General features: G+C 49.0%; 1 protein-coding gene across 2 annotated transcripts; it reads left to right on the top strand.

The window, feature by feature from the left end:
• The first annotated feature begins 1,293 nt into the window (after positions 1-1,293).
• LOC123162871 (uncharacterized) lies at positions 1,294-11,651 on the top strand. Of its 2 annotated transcripts, XM_044580625.1 has the most exons (9): positions 1,294-1,447; positions 1,622-1,897; positions 9,140-9,217; positions 9,304-9,387; positions 10,442-10,519; positions 10,615-10,671; positions 10,747-11,013; positions 11,126-11,227; positions 11,328-11,651. In XM_044580625.1, exons 2-9 carry the CDS (start codon positions 1,652-1,654, stop codon positions 11,331-11,333), a joined length of 918 nt encoding a protein of 305 aa, XP_044436560.1. In that variant the 5' UTR covers positions 1,294-1,447; positions 1,622-1,651; the 3' UTR covers positions 11,334-11,651. The 2 variants fall into 2 exon arrangements, with proteins under 2 accessions (XP_044436560.1, XP_044436559.1); XM_044580624.1 differs by lacking the exon at positions 1,294-1,447 and having other exon boundaries at positions 1,476-1,897.
• Positions 11,652-19,296: the final 7,645 nt, after the last annotated feature.

Genomic DNA, 19,296 nt, shown 5'->3' with positions numbered 1-19,296 from the left:
CTAAACGCTTTCGCTTATGGTCTACGAGGGTACATAGACACACTGTCCCCCTCATCGCTATGCATCTCCATGGATAGATCTTGTGTGTGCGTAGAATTTTTGTTTTTGTTTTCCATGCAACGTTTCCTAACACCGCCTAGTAGCCATGCCCCCATGCCGTCGGGTGAGGAGCGAGCCTTTTCTGTTGCTGGAGCGCCGGCTCGAGCTCCTTGAGCATGTCCGGCCTAGGCACGAAGCTCGGATCACCGCGGGGCTACCTCTGGATGCAGTGGATCCAAAGGAGGAGTTGGAGAAGGAGGATGAGGAGGAGTAGGAGGTTGAGGAGGAGGAATATGAGACGGAGGAGGAGGATGTGGAGGATGTTGGTGATGCGGATCTGCAGGTGGAGCAGCAGACCATCCTCGATTCCCTTTGGTAGGAGTCGGCTGCGGAGGCCAGACGCCGTTGCCGGCAGAAGATGGAGACGCAGGAGGCCATGGAGGAGACGGAGATGCTAGCCTACATGGATGAGGTCGAGCTGGATGAGGATGAGCCGGAGGCCTCCTACCCGCCCGTCCAGCCGGCGCCCGACACCGTCGACGTGGACATCTCCGACGACGAAGACTAGCTAGGATAATACATAGTATGTAGTACGTAGTATTTCTTTGCATGCTTTCTATGGATCTAAGGGATGAAATACGATAGAGGCGGATGCAGAGTTGCTAATTTGAGGCATGACCGGACACTATCCGCGGATGCAACCGGCGTTTGAGGGGCCGGATTTGCCAAGTCCAGTTGTAGATGCTCTTAGATCCCAAGGGTTGTCACTGTTTTGCTTTCGAGTGCTGAATAAAGATCTCTGCCAAATTTTCTTGCATTGGATTTGGTTGGGTTTTTTTTTGCTAGGATTTGCTTGTTTCTATTCTTGACCTCAAAATGGTTCCAATGCCTATGGCATAGCATAGTACATCTGTTTCTTTGGGATTTACTTTGTTATAGTCTGAATTTTTGGTTTGTATGCAGGCAATATTGACATTTTATGTTTGAACACAGCACAGACACAATATATACGCATACACTCATCCCTATGAATACACACTCTACTTCTATGAGCAGCTTCGACACACTGAGACGGCATATCATCTTGAGATTTATGAGGTCATCGTAGTCGCCTCATCGTCGACTAAAAGCGCATCGTCGAAAATTCTGAAATTAATCGAGGAATAATCAGGAGTTTAATCTAGTGGGCTGGGAATCCGCTATGCCTCTAAGGCTCTAACCATCCAACCAACCATATGTTGGTTTTGCAATGTGGGGAGTGTTCATCTATCTTTTTTTTAAATAGTGTTCATCTATCTCTGTATATACTCGAGCGTCACCTGTACATACATGCTAGAAAGATTTGAGCTCTAATCTCAGCTCGATCGTGCAGTTGGATACGGCCACATATACTGTCGTTTCCATCCAGGTTAGTCTTTCCCAACTTCAATCAAATACTACCGCCTATATCTTGGAGAATTTTACGCAATCAAATAGTACTGCATATCTTCGTGATTTATTTGTAGCTAATCAGTCCGGTACAAACTAAACTCGGTGTTCTCCCCTTCTCTCCGATCTCATCTGGAAAAATTCACAAGCGCAGGTTGGGCCCTCGGCCGTCCCAAATTCACACATGGCCTCGATCCCGCTCGGCACCTTATGGTCACCCCCCGCCGCCGTCGCCGTGGCCGCCACATCCCGTATTGCGCGGCCGGTTCATATCCAGCTGCTGGACCGGCGAGGACCCTCGTCGGCGCGGGTCAAGATTCATGCCCGCACGCGTGACGCGTTTCGCTCACACTGTGACAAGCGTGCCGATCACCTCCCCGAGCCAGAGCCAGAGCCAGAGTCAGAGCCAGAAAACGACGATCCAAACAACGTAAGGCATACATATCCATCTGAGAAGTAATTGATTTTTTTGAGCTTCGTTGTTTATCTGACAAATATTTTGTTAGAAAATTATGTCTAATATTGGAACTCAAATCTGCTATGATCAATATTGTTGTTTGTTTGATTGGTCTGTCCTTAACATGTATGTGTTTGTGAAATCAAATTCGATGTGCGTCCTACCCATGGAGGAATCTGCTATACTCTCTACGTTCCAAATTATTCTTCATCATACCTTTGCCTTAAGTCAAACACCACTGATTTTGACAAAGTTTTGGGGGAAGTGTATTAACATTTGTAATACCAAATAAATGTACTATCAGGGCATATTCAATGGTAGATTTAATAAAACTAATTTGATGTTGTAGATGTTGGTGCATTTTTCTCTAAAGTTGGTCAAACTGCTATAATGAAATATAATTTTGACTGGAGGGACTTTAATGTTCATGACAGTTTTCATTTGTTCTGATGTGTTACTGAGATGACCTATTTGTTACTCCCTCCGTTCCTAAATATAAGTCTTTGTAGAGATTCCACTAGGTGGACTACATACGGAGCAAAATGAATGAATCTAAACTTAAAATACATCTGTATACATCCGTATGTGGTTTATAGTGAAATCTCTACAAAGACTTACATTTAGGAACGGAGGGAGTAGTTGATATGGTATGCTCGTTTTTATATGACCTTTTTTTTCCTCAACTGTAACTAGATGTGTGTTTCTTTGACTCGTATCAAAAGGCCATTTTTTTTATCATGGAGGCTTCTCCTAAATTTATCTTAGCTTCACATGTTTGTCATTATAGTCTGTTTTTTTATGATTGCTATGTACTGTAAGTGGAGTCCATATCTACTTGAAGTTCTTAATATTTTCTCTTATTCTTTTTTTTTTGCTTCAGCTTCTTTTTGAAGATTCATGTATTTTTGTCATTGAAGCCTAACGTAATGGGTTATGATAAGTTATAGTTCACTTCAGTTGGATTTATATATTCTTATTAATGTAAGTTTTTGTTAGGATGAACCATAAGTACTGTCATTTTAATGCTGGTTACAAGTTGTATAGCAGCCTGTGCTTAGAGCAGCTCTAGTCCGTCCCCAAAACTAAGTGTCCAAAAAGCCACCCCAAAAGCTTAAAATCCCAAAATCCTGGGTGTTGGGGGTGAATTCTAATCCATCCCCAAAAGTTAGTTCCCAATAAGAAAACTACACTTGTCAAGGGCCTCGGTGCCCAAGACAGCGGGGCCTCGACTACGTAGTTCGTAGTCTCGGTGGATAGGAGCGCTAGGGTTTTTGCCTGGCTGCTCAATGGTGCGGGAGGAGAGGATAGGAGACAGAGGAAGAGGTAGGAGATAATAACTTTATTGCTTGCCCTCAAAGGGTGCTGATTATACGATATATAAAGGCCTCATGGGCTGCTAACAAACTAGAAACCTATACGTAACAAACTAGTCTTTTATTCTAGGAACTAATGTATAAGGACCAGGACTCCTGCCCAGCCTACGCCTCGCTTGATGCGGCCGACGGCTGCTGCTCCTGGCCGCGTGGCCCACGCCTGTAGGACGTGCCCCACATGACATCTCTCCCCCCCCCTCGACGAGCAGCTCGTCCTCGAGCTAAAAAGCGGGGTAGCGCTCGACGAAACTGTCAAGATCCTCCCATGTAGCTGATGATGCTGCTTCACCCTTCCAGTGGACGAGTAGCTGGCGAATGCCGCGTGCTAGGCGCGCACAAGTCACGCGCTCCGGTTCTGGAACAGCCGCCCCATTGTGGATTGGAGGCAAACCCGGCGGTGCAGTTGGAGGCGTGCCGAAGAACTTCTTGAGGAGGCCCACGTGGAACACGTCATGGACGCGCGAGCGTGCCGGAAGCTCAAGGCGGTAAGCCACGTCGTTGACGACCTCTGAAATGCGGTACGGCCCATAGAAGCGTGGCTTGAGCTTGCCCCTGGTTGGCAAGTTGAGAGAGGACGCAGCGCGCTGGCGAAGGCGAAGCCAGACCCAATTGCCCACGTCATGCCGAATGTTCCGATGGCGTCTGTCGTAGTAGGACTTGTAGACCGCTTGTGCCTGTTGTAGACGATAGCGGACATCCTCGAGAAGCTCGTCGCGCTCCGCCATCCTCCTGGCCACTGCGGCTACCCACGTGTCGCCCGGCTCGTAAGAGCGAATAGTGGGAGGGTCATGGCCATACACAAGCTTGAACGGAGTTTCTTGGGTCGCTGTCTGGTAGGCGGTGTCGTAGATGTACTCGGCCCAGGGAAGCCACCGGAGCCACTGCCTGGGACGATCCCCGGTGAGACAACGTAGGTACATCACAATGATCTTGTTAGCAGCCTCTGTTTGGCCATCCGACTGTGGATGAAACGCTGACGTCATGTGCAGCTTTGTCCCGGTGAGGCGCATGAGCTCCCGCCAAAAAGCCGAGGTGAAGACGGGGTCGCGGTCAGAGACCATGGACTGCGGCACGCCATGGAGACGAACAATCTCAGCGAAGAACACCTGCGCCACTGATTCTGCCGTGTACGGGTGGGCCAGCGCCACAAAGTGGCAATACTTGCTGAAGCGATCCACCACGGTGAGGATGACAGACTTCCCGCCCACGCAAGGGAGCGCTTCCACGAAGTCGATGCCGACGTCAGTCCACACGCCCGTGGGCACCGGCAGCAGCAGCAGCAGCCCAGCGGGGTGCAAGTGCTCGGACTTGTACCTCTGGCAAGTACTGCAAGTGCGGACGTACTCTTGCACCGTCTTGCGAAGGTTAGGCGCGTGGAAGTCGCGGAGGAGACGATGCAAGGTGTGCAGGACGCCTTCGTGCCCATCATTGTGCACGGCACTGAGAATCTCCTAGAGTAGCGGGGACGACGGCGGAATGTAGAGGCGGCCGTTGAAAGTGACGAGGCCGTCGGAGAGCGCCCATGGCTGCTGCCGCGTACCCGCCGTGATATCCTCACGCAGCGTGACGAGCGTCGGATCTGTGGACGTCGCTTGCCGGAGGCGATCGATGAAGTCGAAGCGAGGACCCGAGATCGCCATGATCGACGTCTCCTCCGTGTCGCGGCGGGAAAGGGCATCCGCCACCGTGTTTGTACTACCGGCCTTGTACTCCACGGTAAAGTCGAACCCCAGTAGTTTGCCGACCCAATGATGCTGCGGGATGGTTGCCAAACGCTGGTCAAGTAGAAATTTGAGACTGTAGTGATCCGTTTTTACCACAAATTGGCGCCCCCAGAGGTACGGTCTCCAGTGACGAATCGCGAGCACCAGGCCGATGAGTTCCCGTTCATATGCTGCCAGGGAACGGTGACGTGGCGCGGCTGGCCGGCTAAAGAAAGCCACCGGGTGTTGGTCCTGAAGAAGGACGGCCCCGAAGCCGTATGTCGAGGCGTCACACTCGACGATGAACGGCCGCGTGAAATCCGGTAGCGCGAGGACGGGAGCCGTGGTGACTGCCGTCTTGAGGGCGTTAAAAGCTGCTGCCGCCTCCGGCGACCAGGAGAAACCATCCTTGCGAAGGAGGGCCGTTAGTGGCGCGGCAACCATGCCAAACTCCTTGACAAACTTGCGGTAGTACCCCGCAAGGCCGAGAAACCCCCGAACCGCGCGCGCCGAGCGTGGTTGCGGCCATTCGGCCACTGCCTGCACCTTTTCCGGATCCATGGCCACTCCTGCAGCGGAGATGGTGTGACCCAGGTATGAGATCAACTCGACGGCGAATGCGCATTTGGATCGCTTGACGAAGAGCCGGTGCTGGTGCAGGACGGTGAAGACGGTGCGCACATGTCGGAGATGGTCAGCCCATGTCTCGCTGAAATTTAGGATGTCGTCAAAGAAGACGAGAACAAAACGGCGCAGGTACGGCCGCAGCAGATCGTTCATGAGGGCCTGGAACGTTGCCGGCGCGTTGCAGAGGCCGAACGGCATCACTAGGAACTCGTAGAGGCCGTCATGAGTACGGAAGGCGGTCTTCGGGATGTCCTCCGCACGCATCCGCACCTGGTGGTAGCCGGAGCGCAAGTCGAGCTTGGTGAAGAAGCGAGCGTGCCGGAGCTCGTCGAGGAGTTCGTCCACCACCGGGATCGAAAACGCATTCTTGACAGTAATGGCGTTCAGGGCGCGGTAGTCAATGCAGAAGCGCCAGGACCCGTCGGCCTTGCGGACCAGCAGTACCGTGGACGAGAATGCGGAACAACTCGCTCGGATGATGCCCTGGGCGAGCATGGCGGCGCACTGACGCTCCAGCTCGTCCTTGTGCGCGGCCGGGTAGCGATACGGACGGACGGCCACCGGGGCGGAACCGGGCAGCAGGGTGATGCCGTGGTCGCGGCTGCGGGGCGGTGGCACGCCGGAGGGTTCGGCGAAGATGCCGTCGAACTCGGTGATGATGGCATCGAGGAAGTCGCGGCCGCTGCATGATTTCAGGGCTGGCCCGTCCGGTCCTGCAATGCCGCGCCAGCACACCCGATGGCCCCTCCGCCAGAATGTCATGGAGAGGGCGCGGAAATCCCACAGGATCGGTCCGAGCGTCGCCAGCCACTGCGTGCCCAGGACGATGTCGTAGCCCGTGAGCGGCAAGGCGAGGAAATCCTCCGAGAACTCCTCTTGGCCGATGCGGAAGGGCACGACGCGGTACGCGCCCTGGCACGGAACGCGCTCGCCGTTGGCCACCGTGACGCGCATCTTCTCGGTGGTGGGGGATGGCAGCGTAGCACGAGCGGCCGCCTCCTCGGCGATGAAGTTGTGGGTGGAGCCTAAGTCGATCAGGGCGAGGAGGGAGACACCCCCGAGAGTAATATGCATCTGCATGGTTTCGCTCATGCGCACGCCGGAGATTGCGTGGAGCGAGATCTGAGGGTCAGCCCGCGATGCATCATCAGTAGCGGAGGTCGTGTCGTCGTCGTCGTCGTCCGGCGCTAAGTCGAGGAGAAAGATGCGCTGGCACACGCGGTTGTGGCCCCTGCCAAACTTCTCGTTACAGTTGAAGCATAGGCCCAGGCGACGGCATTCCTCCATCTCTGTCTGGGAGAGACGTTTGACTGGGCGCCCGTCCGGCAGACTGTGGCCATGCTGGGGTGCGGCTGGTGGGGCCGGTGCGGGGGGCGCGAGGCGTGGTCCTGGCGTCGGCAGGATGCCCTTCTGCGGAAAACGCACCGGTGGCGCGGCGGGAAGCGCGCACTGGTCGCGCAGCTCCAATTTGCGGGCGAGGCTCATGGCGACGGCGAGGGACTGCGGGTTATGGATTTCCACGTCGAGGCTGAGGGGTGGCTGGAGGCCTGCGGTGAAGATCTGAACTTTCTGCGTTTCCGACAAGGAGCCTGCCCGGGGAAGGAGCGCCTCAAACCGCTCCTGGAAGTCGACGACGGACGTTGTGCGCTTGCACGCCATTAGTTCGCCCAGCAGGTTCGCGCGCAGAGGAGGCCCGAAGCGGAGGTTGAGCAGCTCGGAGAAGCGGCGCCACGGCGGAGTGCCCTCGTCACGCTGGACCTGCATGTACCACAGCTGGGCAGAACCCTCGAGGTTGTATGACGCCATCCAGACTTTCTCCTCCTCGGCGATTCGTTGTTGATGGAAGAAGGACTCGCATCTGTTGAGGAAAGCGAGCGGGTCGGACTTGCCGTCGAACTTGGGGAAGTCCATCTTCTGAAACCGCGGGGGCCGATCGTTGTGGTGCTGTCCGTCGTGGCTGACATCGGCGGCTGACGAGGAGGCCGACTTCTTCTTCTGGAGGGCTGCCACGGACGACTGCAGGGATGTCACGGTTGCAGTCAGGGCTTCGATCATCTTGGCCAAATCAGCGGTGGTGGGTTCCGACATGGCGGAAGAAACCGAGGCAGCGGCGGATGGCGGCGATGGAGGTGGGCGGGGCGGCGGGTGCAGCGTGGAGGAGGCCGAGGAGCGTCTGGAACCTGATACCAAGTTGTCAAGGGCCTCGGTGCCCAAGACAGCGGGGCCTCAATTACGTAGTTCGTAGTCTAGGTGGATAGGAGCGCTAGGGTTTTTGCCTGGCTGCTCAATGGTGCGGGAGGAGAGGATAGGAGACAGAGGAAGAGGTAGGAGATAATAACTTTATTGCTTGCCCTCAAAGGGTGCTGATTATACGATATATAAAGGCCCCATGGGCTGCTAACAAACTAGAAACCTATACGTAACAAACTAGTCTTTTATTCTAGGAACTAATGTATAAGGACCAGGACTCCTGCCCAGCCTACGCCTCGCCTGATGCGGCCGACGGCTGCTGCTCCTGGCCGCGTGGCCCACGCCTGTAGGACGTGCCCCACATGACAACACTAATAAAAGCTCAACAACATACATGAGTCATTATCTACACTAACATCAATTATTTGCATCTACAGCAAAAATGATGACAAACAATCCAACATGTAGTAAAGCAGCAAAACCAAGCATCTTATGCCTATAATTCAGCTACTCTTTGTGCCCTCATCTTCCTATCTTCTTGCTGCCTCAGACTTTTAGCCTCGATTTCTTTGATTATCCTCTCAAGGTTGTTGTTCTTCATGGCAAGACCTGGATGATATATTTTGCCCTGCCTTCCCATTCACTATCAATCCACTTCACATATGAGCAAGCTTCAAAACTCTCCAAAGGGCAAGCTAAGAAACCTCCTCCCAGTGTCGCCTCCATCCTTGCATGCCGAGCAGGGCTGGTCCGATGTCTGCATCCCTTGTGCTTCCTACCTATTCCTTTAGTCCATCTAACCAAATTGAGGGATCCCAAAATCAAATTTTGGCAACTCGTTTGCCCCACTCAAAATAAACGATAGCCGACATATGTGACCTTGGCACACGGCTCGCCGACGACTTGCCTGCTGCCGACACCTACATGGCCCTCCTGCACGTGGGGAGAAATCCCATCAAAACTCCTAAAGTTGCTGACGCACATGCAGTGCGCGACTTGTCACGACGAGGAGATGGGAAGTAACCCTTGCAAAAGTTACCCCTTAACTTGTGATTTTCTTAGTTCGCAACAATTTTGGTCTTTGTTCTGTTCGATTAGTTTATCGTCTCCTCGTGCCATGGTTTTGCTACCTGGCAAGTTTTGATCCTATGTATATGTGAGACCTCCCGTGTTTTACTTTTTTGCTCAAGTTACTACTAGCAGCATACCATCGTAAACTTATCTTGGCTCATAATCTGACAAATTCTTAACATCAAAGTCTACCGGTAGATGACTAGGGGTCCATTAATTTTTCCAATTTATGTTGTTCCTCTTTACCTCAGGCTGCACCCTCAGAGAATGTTCCCTTGGTAGAGGAGCTACTCAAGCGCTATAACGCGATTAAAGCTGAGATGGGTGTGGTAAGTTTTTAATTGCAATGAGTAACCACCTTTAAGATTATTAGATTTGATGCTCTGGTTTCTGACATATCGATTATCTTTTAAAGCGGGAGCCCCCTGATATATTCCTTAAAGAGAAGGGCCGAATTTCTAAGTACAATATGAAGTTGTCTTCTTCAGATAGCAATCTGGTTAGTTCATTTTTATTATGTGGGCAACATGTTTACCAAGTTCCCTTTTTATAACACATGAAACCATTCAATGCAAAAAAGCTAATTGCTAAGTGTGCTACTTGTTTTGAATTTGATGCCTTTTTGTTTTAAAATGGCTATAGTGTTTTACTTGTCATTTGTGATAAAGTTTGGCAGGCATGCCAAACATATAGTAAAGAAGAAGAAAATTAAGTGAATCCTACTTATTCCGCATGTGGTTGGAGCTTTCTGCTGCCCACCTGACCCGCCCACTGAACCAGTTGTTCTATTTTTTCTTCTTAATCTTACTGATTTAGCCTTGGTTTATTTTCCTAAAAAAATTAAGTATATGCCATGTTTTTTTAGATGTCATTTCTACATGTTGCACTTTATGTTTTTCCTGTTCTTCGCTTTGCATACAAATAATGATATTTCTTATGACCTGGTTTTAGGAATGATGTATTTTCATCTTGCAGTGGAATGTGCGTCCATACGAAAACTATAATAGTGCTTAAAGTAATGCAAGACTGGGCACAATCTAGTGGAGCACTATGAATGAATCAGTGTGATTCTTTGGAAATAGTTAAATACGAGCATACAAGTAGACACCAACAATGAACTACTGGAAACATCGCTGACGAAGTATCAATGTGCCTCCTAAAATAGTACGAGTATGATGTACCAGTGAACAAACTACTCATCAACGGAATTGACGACTCAACCCTACATACTTTTATGAATTGCTACTCTAGGTTGTTTTGTTGTTTCCATGGTAATTTTTTTAATGTTTCGTAGGAGGTGTGTTCTTGACATCTATAGCATCTTGGGGTTCTTCATGTAGAATATATAACTTGTCTTGTAGACCCAGTCATAAAGAATACAATGTTTCAAATAAACATAAATCGAACAGCTCATATAAAAAACTTATTTGAATCTGAGTATCAAATATCTCATCTCCAAACACATGCACAACTTACAGTTTTTTTAGTGATTTCTTTCTTATACCTAAGTCTAATGGTATCACTATCTTTTTCTCTTTGTTTGGTGGTTGTAGAATGTAGACGAAAAGGTACAAGCACAATTAGTTTACGAAAGTGCACAAAAAGCTCTGGATTTGGCTTCCACGGTCATGGTAAGTGGGTCCAGCTCTATCATTTTGCTCATTTATGTGTAAGGTACATTGTATATCAATTGTGCTTGAACGTCAATTCTTGTTAAACAATCCAGGATATTGCGAGCTTAGGGTGTGGCATGGTAGAAATATCTAAACATACAGTAGACCAGGTAACTTTCACTCAAGGTCATGCTACTTTAAATCACACTTGTGAATATAATGATCATTTTTCCTCTAAATTATAGATGGTTAGGACATATGCGACTATATTTTGTAATGTTGCTGAGGCTGCATACCATCAGAAGATTGAGATGGAAACCACTCTCTCGTTTCTTGGTGCCCTTAGAGGCTTAGGGGCAATTGGTCATATCATGGTTCAAGATACAATGGCTAAGCTCAAAGATGGTCATTTTAAAAACACTATCATATCTTACATGGATAAACATTCCGAAAAGTTTGTCAAGATGATGAAGAACTCGGAAGATGAAACTGTGGAGAGCAAGTCATGGCAGGTACAATCTTTTGTCCATATATTTGCTTGCCATAGTCTATAATTGATTTTTTTTCTTGATGATATGATACATATCCCTATAGTGCATTCTAACATGTGTAGAGATTCAACAGGCAGTGACAGGTATACTATTATCTTGTCAGATCGATACGGAAGTGTATATTTTAAAGCTTAGCAAATGTCACAGGGCTGCACTGGACTACCTTGCACGGAAGGTTAATAGTATTCCATTTTGTGCAATTTATTTCTCTTGTCAATTGACTACCAATGTTCTTGTTGTAATGTGGAATGACTCGTGTTATCTCTTGTTTGTAGGAATAACATATCCACGAGAGGTTTGGATTTCCTTCACGGGCCACGGAGAAGTATGGTCAGGGCATCACACAGGGTTTGATTTATATATATGAGTACTGTCTTGTTCTTAGAAAACATTGTTAGGTTAGCTTTTTCCGATTAGCATGTGAGCAAGAACCTATTTATTGTGAGCGGCCAAACGATATTCTCATATTTTACATTAACAGATAATTTTGCATGTTTGACAAACTGGTTGGTTTGGATAAACTCCCCTTGATGACAAGGTGGTGGCATTGTGGAAGTACAGCTTTCGTAGCAACCTACAAAAGTTATGATTTTGATGCATAGACTATGCAAGTCCGTTGAGCTATTTACTCAATACTCCCTCCATTCCACAATGTAGTGCCTATAGATTTTTGTGAAGTCAAATTTTGCCAACTTTGACCAAGTGTATAGAGAAAATTGTCTACATCTACACTACCAAACATGTACATTCTGAAAATATAACTCACGATGTATCCAATGATGTGCATTTGGTATTCTAGATGTACCTACTTTTCTCTATAAACATGGTCAAAGTTTGTAATGTTTGACTTCTGTAAAAATCTATAGGCACTACATTATGGAATGGAGGGAGTATCACCATAGTTGGGGCTAGGATAACAATTTGGTACCACATTAGAGTTAGCTAGGACGAAGAGCGTTGATTGTTTGATAAGCTCGTGCAAAATAACAAAACTAACAAATTGGCCCCATCTGTCGGGCTGACGTGGTGAGGACAAAAATTTGAGCAGAGTGACAAATGAGGTGCAGGCTCCACCTGTCAATGACTAGAAGGTCTTCTCCATATCACTTTTTCAACCAAACATTGGCGCAAATGAGCGTGAGCAGCGGCAGTTCGTCCGCCTCTCCATGGAGCACCGGCGGGGTAGGCGTGGAGCAGCCATGGATGCCCGTAGCTCTTCTCTGTGCCGCGCGCTGAGCTCGCCCGCGAGCGTGCCGCTCCAGTGCCGGTGGAGTTAGCACCGCCCAGCTCCCCTGTTGGCACTGGCCCAACTCGTCGTGTACTTCCGACGAGGCGTAGCTTGCGATCCGGCCGAATACTTTCCGGCAAGATCGTCGTCGTTACCTAGGCTATGTAAGCTGGCTAGACAAGCAGACAAGTTGGCTGTCGGATGCTTTTCCGGCGAGTCGGTACGTACGCGTACGAGCACGGGAGACGAATAGGTGGAGAGGAAGGGCCGCTTGCTCCATGGACGGAACACCCAGTCAATGTGCTCCTGGTGCGCGTCGGCTCTCGCGGAGCTTGCCCGTTCGCTGTTGACGAGCACGACGGTGCGCGTGGAAGCGTCTTGCGCAAGATGGAGGCGGCTCGGCCGTCGGGGCAGCGCCGCTCCCGCGACGCGCGCCTCGGCTCAAGCGTGGACGCGCGCTTTCGCCTGACGCCGGCCTCCCCTCGCGTGCCCGCGTCTGAGGAGAGGACGTTTGCGGCGGGTAGGCGTTGCTGCCGTCGTCAGATCTCAGCTCCTTGGCCGTGTCCACTGTGCGGGAGGTTGACTGCGAGGGCAAGCACGACAAGGCACGCCACCGCTTGCCTAGAAGGTGCTCGATGGAATGCCACATAAAAAGAGTGACGAAGAGAAAGACCTTCTATTCATTGACAGGTGGGGCCGCGTATCATTTGCCACATGAGTCACTCAAAAATTTTGGTCTTCGTCACATCAGCCCAACAAACTTATCAGTTTTGTTGTTTGCATGAGCTTACCAAACAATCGGTGCTCTTCGTTATAGGTTAAGAGCAAAGTTCATGAGTTGATGGTTTTTGTGCCCTGACACAAATATGGTACCTAGTTGTTACTTTAACCTCAAGTGTGGTGATTTTAAGTAAATAACTTAAGTCGTCTAACACTCTTTTAAGGTATGAGGTGTGTGTTGTATAAGAGCATCTCCAGCCATTGGCCCCCCAGGCGGCTCGAAAAATTGCCACCTGGGGGCGAACCGGCGCTAAAATCAGCCTAGGGGTGATCGGATTCCCAACCGACGCCCCAGGGTCGGCCCCAAGCGCCTGTTTTTAACTTTTTTTGAACATTTATTTAACTAAAATTCGGCGAATGGGACAAATATTCGACGAAACAGTACATTACTTCGGCGAACTGAAATAGCTTTTTACATAGATAAAATACTTAGAAAAAACAAGAGGCCACGACTACAGGCCGAATAACGCGCTAAGATAGGCGTAGTCGCTGCCGCTACCGTTTTCCTCATCGTCCTTCTCCTCCTTCACGCGGCTGCTGGACCCCTACCGAGGGTCGCCTTGGCGGGCCGGTGGAGCCGCGTCGTCGTCGTTGTCGTCGTCGAGGACGATGACGCCTCCCTTGTCATGGCCACGGCGCCGAGCGGCGAACTGCTCAAAGGCGCGGCGCTGGCGCTCCAGCTCCGTCCGCGCCCAGTCTTCGCGCACCCACTTCAAGGACGCTGTGTCGTCGAGCCCTGGCTCCGTCTTCACGACGGCGAGCTCTGGCTCCGTCTTCACGACGGCGAGCCCCGGCTCCGTCTTCGGCTTGACGAAGCGGGGAGGAGCCGAGGAGGAGGCGCGCTCGCCCTCGTTGATGACGATGCCGGCGCTGTGGGTGCGCCGGCCGAGCGGCGTCTCCGCGGTCTCCGCGGGCTCGGCCTTGATGCCGAACAACGCCGATGACCCGAAGGAGTGAGGGGAGGAGCGGGAGAAGGAAGAAGAGGAGCCGGCCCTCCTGGGCATCCATTGGTCGCCGCTCCGGCAGGGGACCGGGGCGGCAGGGTACGTCAACGGCGGGTCGTTGCCGCCCTCGAGGTGTTGGAGGACGGCGTGGAGAGTGCGGCTGGGGGCGCCCAACACAGTTCTTGGCCCCCCGCACCACCGATGCCCCGTTGGTGGAGGCCAGCCGCTGCTCCTGCCGGCGCTGAAAGTACGCCGCCCATGCCTCGTGGTTGCCGGCGGCGTACTGTGGGAGGGTCCGCTGCTCCTCCGTTAGCGACGCCCGCACGCGACCGACCTCGTCAACGAAGTAGTCGGCGCGCGCAGTGACATCTTGCAGCTGGAGAATGGGGACGCCACCGGCGCTGAGCTTCCACCATCCCGGCGTGCGCATGTCGGGAGGCGCCGGGACGTTGGCCTCGAACAGCAAGTAGGCTTCCCACTCGTGCAACGAGCGGCGACCGAAGCCATTGGCCGCCGCCCCATCACCGGGGAACATCTCGCCCATCGTCGCGGCTAGGCACGGGGAGAGAGGGGAGGAACGTCGACGGCGGCGGCGCACGGGGAGGAAGCTCAGGGGCTGTGGGTGGGGTGCGGCCACAGGTGAGGGGAGGCGCTGCTTATATAGCGGCCGGGGGATGTGGGCGCCGTGTGTACGCATGGCGGGAGGTGGTGCGTTGCCGCGCCCGCGCCGCCCCCGCCGCCCGTGAGGAATCAATGGAAGGCTGGCCAGCGGCAGCCTTGGCATTGATTCCCCGCGGGAAACCGAGGCGATGAGGACGACGAGGCGCGTGGGTCGCTGACTCGGCGGGCCCGCCGTTTTTTCGTGCCAAAAACGATTGCCGGGGCGCCCCCAGCACGCCGGGTTCGTCATGGGTCCGCCGGCGCCAGTTTCGACCCAAACCGGCGAAAAACAGGCTCCTAGGGGCGCGACTGGGCCGATTTTTGAGCGTCGGCGCTAAAAAATCGCCGGGGGAACCTGTTGGCGGCGCGGCTGGAGATGCTCTAACGTGTATGTAGCTACCAGAAAAAAAATATGATGGCTTGGTTAATTTAGATGTTGTCATGGCAGATCCATCATCATTGATAAGTCCGTGCGCTCATGCCCCCGCTTAGGGTGCTTCAGTGTTGAGGTTGGTTCAAACATCCAGCCACTCTTATCTGATTGATCTTGAGCCTTGGGCTGGAGACCACGTACCTGAATTTCCCGAACAACCACCGGTGCAAATGGCCACTAACTTGATTATTGTTGTGGGAGTGGTTATATGATATCACTTGGCTAATCTTTTACTCCGGGTTTCCTGCTTGTTTTTTTCAGGCAACTACGAGTTTTTTGGTGAAGACCTTTGGTTTGGAACTCTCACATATCAAGCAATGTCAGGCGACATTCAAAATATGCATTTCAGTAGCTTGTCATATTCTCATGTCCTATTCATATGCAATTCCTAACCTGACATAGGTGACACAAGATTGATCGTGCAAGACCGAAAGAGAATTGAAAATGCAAACCAATAAACGTTATTATTATGGGCCATGTTGTATGGCGTGTGCAAAAAAAGTCCAATGGAATTTCCCTCGTAGGTTAACATAAATTCGATAGAATTTCTTGCTAAGTTCATTAAAAATATCCATTCAAAGAAAATGAAAATCAACTCCCAGCTACATAAAGTACACTGTTTGGCTGACTTCCCATTGATATTCATCGTCAAGAATCTCCAAAAAATAAATTCCATAATTCAATGTGCTGCTAGGGTTAAAACCAACTTTCTTCACAAGATTTGTGTAGATACAAGACAAAGTAGAGCACTTCTCAAAACAGGCTTTCGCATCGCTTTAGAAGCAGAGTCAAGTGACCAAACTAATACAAGAGGATGAGAAAATACTTTTACAAAGCAGATCAAAGATAAAACCATCAGTTGAGAGAGCAGCAAAAACGCCACCAACTCAAAATCGAGCATGAGTACAGAGAATGGCACTTCCCGCGAGCAAATCGGGCTCCCGCTCTTCGACAAAGGTTAATATAACCAGTATCCATCCACCACTGTGTGTATACGTTCACACTTCATCCGTGTAATGTTTCCGATGAATAAAATTAACTATGCTTTATATGTGAATATTGCGCAGCCAGCTGTTTTTCAAAACAAGGGTTCTTGGGAGTTTCTGCCATAACTATGCGAGTACAAACTCTTATGTTCTCAAACATATATTCTTATTTAGACATGTAGCATTATCTATTTACTCCAAAATGTCAATTTACGAGATTGTACATAGTTTGGAGTAAATAGCATAAAACTACCATAACATAATTGGGGTTAGGGTCCGAAAAACCAAGCACTGACGTGGCAAAAAAATTAACTCTGTTAAAATGTGTTGTTAACCAATGGGACCGACATGTCATTCCCACTAAATCCCCATGAAAATAAAATCCTCAAAATTCTCGCATGTCCGGCCGCAACCACTCCTGCCAGCAGGAGGACCGGCGACGAGCTCCCTCCGACCGCTCCACCGTGTCCGGTCGTGCTCCAGGGCGAGCACGTGCCCTTTCACCTTCCTCTAGCCGCCACCCTCCATGCCCACCACGGAGAGCACCATGCACATGCCAGCGCAACCAACAAGGCCAAGGCGCATGCCTTCGAGCTGCACCTTCGAGCAAGAGCCGCCTTGGAGCTCCTCCGCGTGCACCCACAAGGCTTCGAGCTCCGCTACGTGCAGCAACCGACAGAAGGAGGGCGCCTCTCGAGCTCCAGCGTGTGCGGCAGGGCAGCAGGGATGGCGCCGCTACTACTCTAGCGCAACGCTAAAGGTCGGTCGACGACCACATCGACTCCGGCGACAAGCTTGTCGGTGGGGACCCGATTGTTTTTTATTTCCTTTTTTAGGGACCTGATTGCATTTTATTTTACTGTTTAGGGACCCGATTACCTTTTAAAAAAATGCAGGGACCTGATTGCTTTTTCAAAAAGAATACAAGGACCAATTGCTTTTAAAAAATGTAGGGACCCGATTGCCCTTTAAAATTCTGGGACCTACTTGTCATAACCTGTCAATAGTAAACCTGACTAGTGGACCCGAGTTGTCATAATCATGCTTAGAATTAACCAACATTGTCTGACATGGTAATCTGAAATCAAAAACTGAAGTGGTAGGTATTAGGAAATTTCCAAAATACGGTAGTTTTGTTGGGCCCTAGTCCCAACTATGATAGGTTTATACTATTTACTCTGATTTTTTTTGTTAACTCGGATTAAACTGCATTGGATCTACCTAGTCGGGTCCCAGCAAATAAGGTGCATTACATTCTCGTCTTTCTTCGCTCTTCTTAGCCGTCCTCGCCACGGCTGGAATTTGATCGGCCATTCCACCAGAGAACCGGGAGCGACGATGAGGAACTAGCACCGCCGGTGATGGCTCAGGAATCGTTGACGGTGCCTGCTCCACATGCACGACAGTCATGGGGATGACTTTTTTTTTGAGGAACCACGAGAGGGAGCAACTTTTTTTGAGCAACTATGTCTCGCTTGAAGCGGCGTGGTAAAGGGCCGGCCCAGTAGCGTTGTTGGTTCGATTCGGGTTTTTTTTCTTTTTGAGCAACTATATCGTCCGTTCACTCGATTTTGCTTTTTTTTCCTTTTGTTTTTTCGTTTTTTACTTTTGTTACATTAAAAAACTAAAATAGATATATTTTTAAAAATCGCTTAATTTTGAATAAAAATGTGTGTGCAATGTTAGAAAAATGTTGGTGCAACTTATAGAAAATGTTGACAGAATCTGAAAACAATGTTTCAACACGCATTTAAAACAATGTTTAACACATATTCGAAAAACAATGTTCGAAAACATGTGTTTAACAAAATGTTGAACATATAGTATAAAATAAATGTATCAAATGTATACAAAAAAATGTACCATGTGTATGGCACAAGTAGACTCAAAACATATATTTGAAGAGAACTGTTAATCATTGTATTTCAAAATATTAATCATCTCTATCTAATAATAAAGAGATATTGCTTCTGGCAGTATGTCACGAAAATTGCCCCCGGAGTTGCCTATAAATTGCCCACTATGTTGATGTCACCCGTAAGTGAAGAAAACGATTCGATTTTATTTCAGAATCGCCGTGGAGTTTGGTTCTTCTACAGTGATGCCTCCTAATTTCACAAGCATGGAAGCGTCCCAATGGTTAAGCAATCAATCTTGCACGCTCGAGACTCGGGTTTGATACCTAGCTCTACCCACCCTTTTTTCTCGCCTTTTCTCTCCTCACTGCACGAAGTCATGGGCCGGCCCATGCGCGCCACATGACGCCCTGTTTTTTCCATTTCGTCTTTTGCTTTTTCTATTATCATTTCTTTTTTCTTTTTCCTTCTTTAAATTATTTCAGGATTTAGAAAAATTCCAAATCTTCAAAAATTGCGAGCTTTGAAACATAATCGACAAATCATAATACCTTTGTGAATTAAAAAATGTTTGGGAAACCGTAAAATGTTAATTATTTTAAAAAACTGTCCACATATTATAAAAAAACATTATTCGAAAAAATCTTGAGAAATTAAAATGTTCATATTTTTTTAAGAATGGTTGTATATTCCAATCATATCCGGGAATTTGAAAACAATGGTCATGAAATTTGAAAAATACCATCTTGAATGATTTGGAAAAAATGGTCGGGGAATACAATAATGTTCATGATTTTGGAAAAAATTACCGTGTATTCAAAACATATTCGTGAATCTGAAAAATTATCCATGAGATTTTAGAAGATGTTCACAAAAATTCAAAAACATATCGTGAATTTCAAAAGTTGTTCCCCAATTTTTTTTAAAAGCTTATCCATTCAAAAAATGTTTGTTGAGTCAAAAATGTCCATGAATTCGAAAATTGTTCATGCATTTCAAAAAATGTTGTCTCAACATAACAAATGTTCATAGTAGGTGTTCATGAAGTCTTGTATGTCTAGGATTTGATTAATTTTTGGAAAGTCTTTATATGTCTCCCGAGCATGTTTGCTAATATACTTTAAAAATAATAAACATGGAAAAAATGTTCTTGATGCATTCGAAAAATGTTCTTGATGTATAGGCTATTTTTACGAAAAATGATCTTAATCTATACGAAAAATATGCTTGCAAACGAACCTATAGTATGGAGTTGTTTTTCTTGCTAGTTGGGCTTCGACGTGTATACATGGGTTCATATATCTCCAGCCGTTCGGCCCCCAGGGGCTTGAAATAGGTCGCCTAGGGGCCAACCAGC

This window comes from Triticum aestivum, chromosome 7B (assembly GCF_018294505.1).
Source record: "Triticum aestivum cultivar Chinese Spring chromosome 7B, IWGSC CS RefSeq v2.1, whole genome shotgun sequence".
NCBI classification, from domain to species: Eukaryota; Viridiplantae; Streptophyta; class Magnoliopsida; order Poales; family Poaceae; genus Triticum; species Triticum aestivum.
The sequence above is the reverse complement of the archived record's forward strand: the minus strand, read 5'-3'. Positions and strand labels throughout refer to the sequence as shown.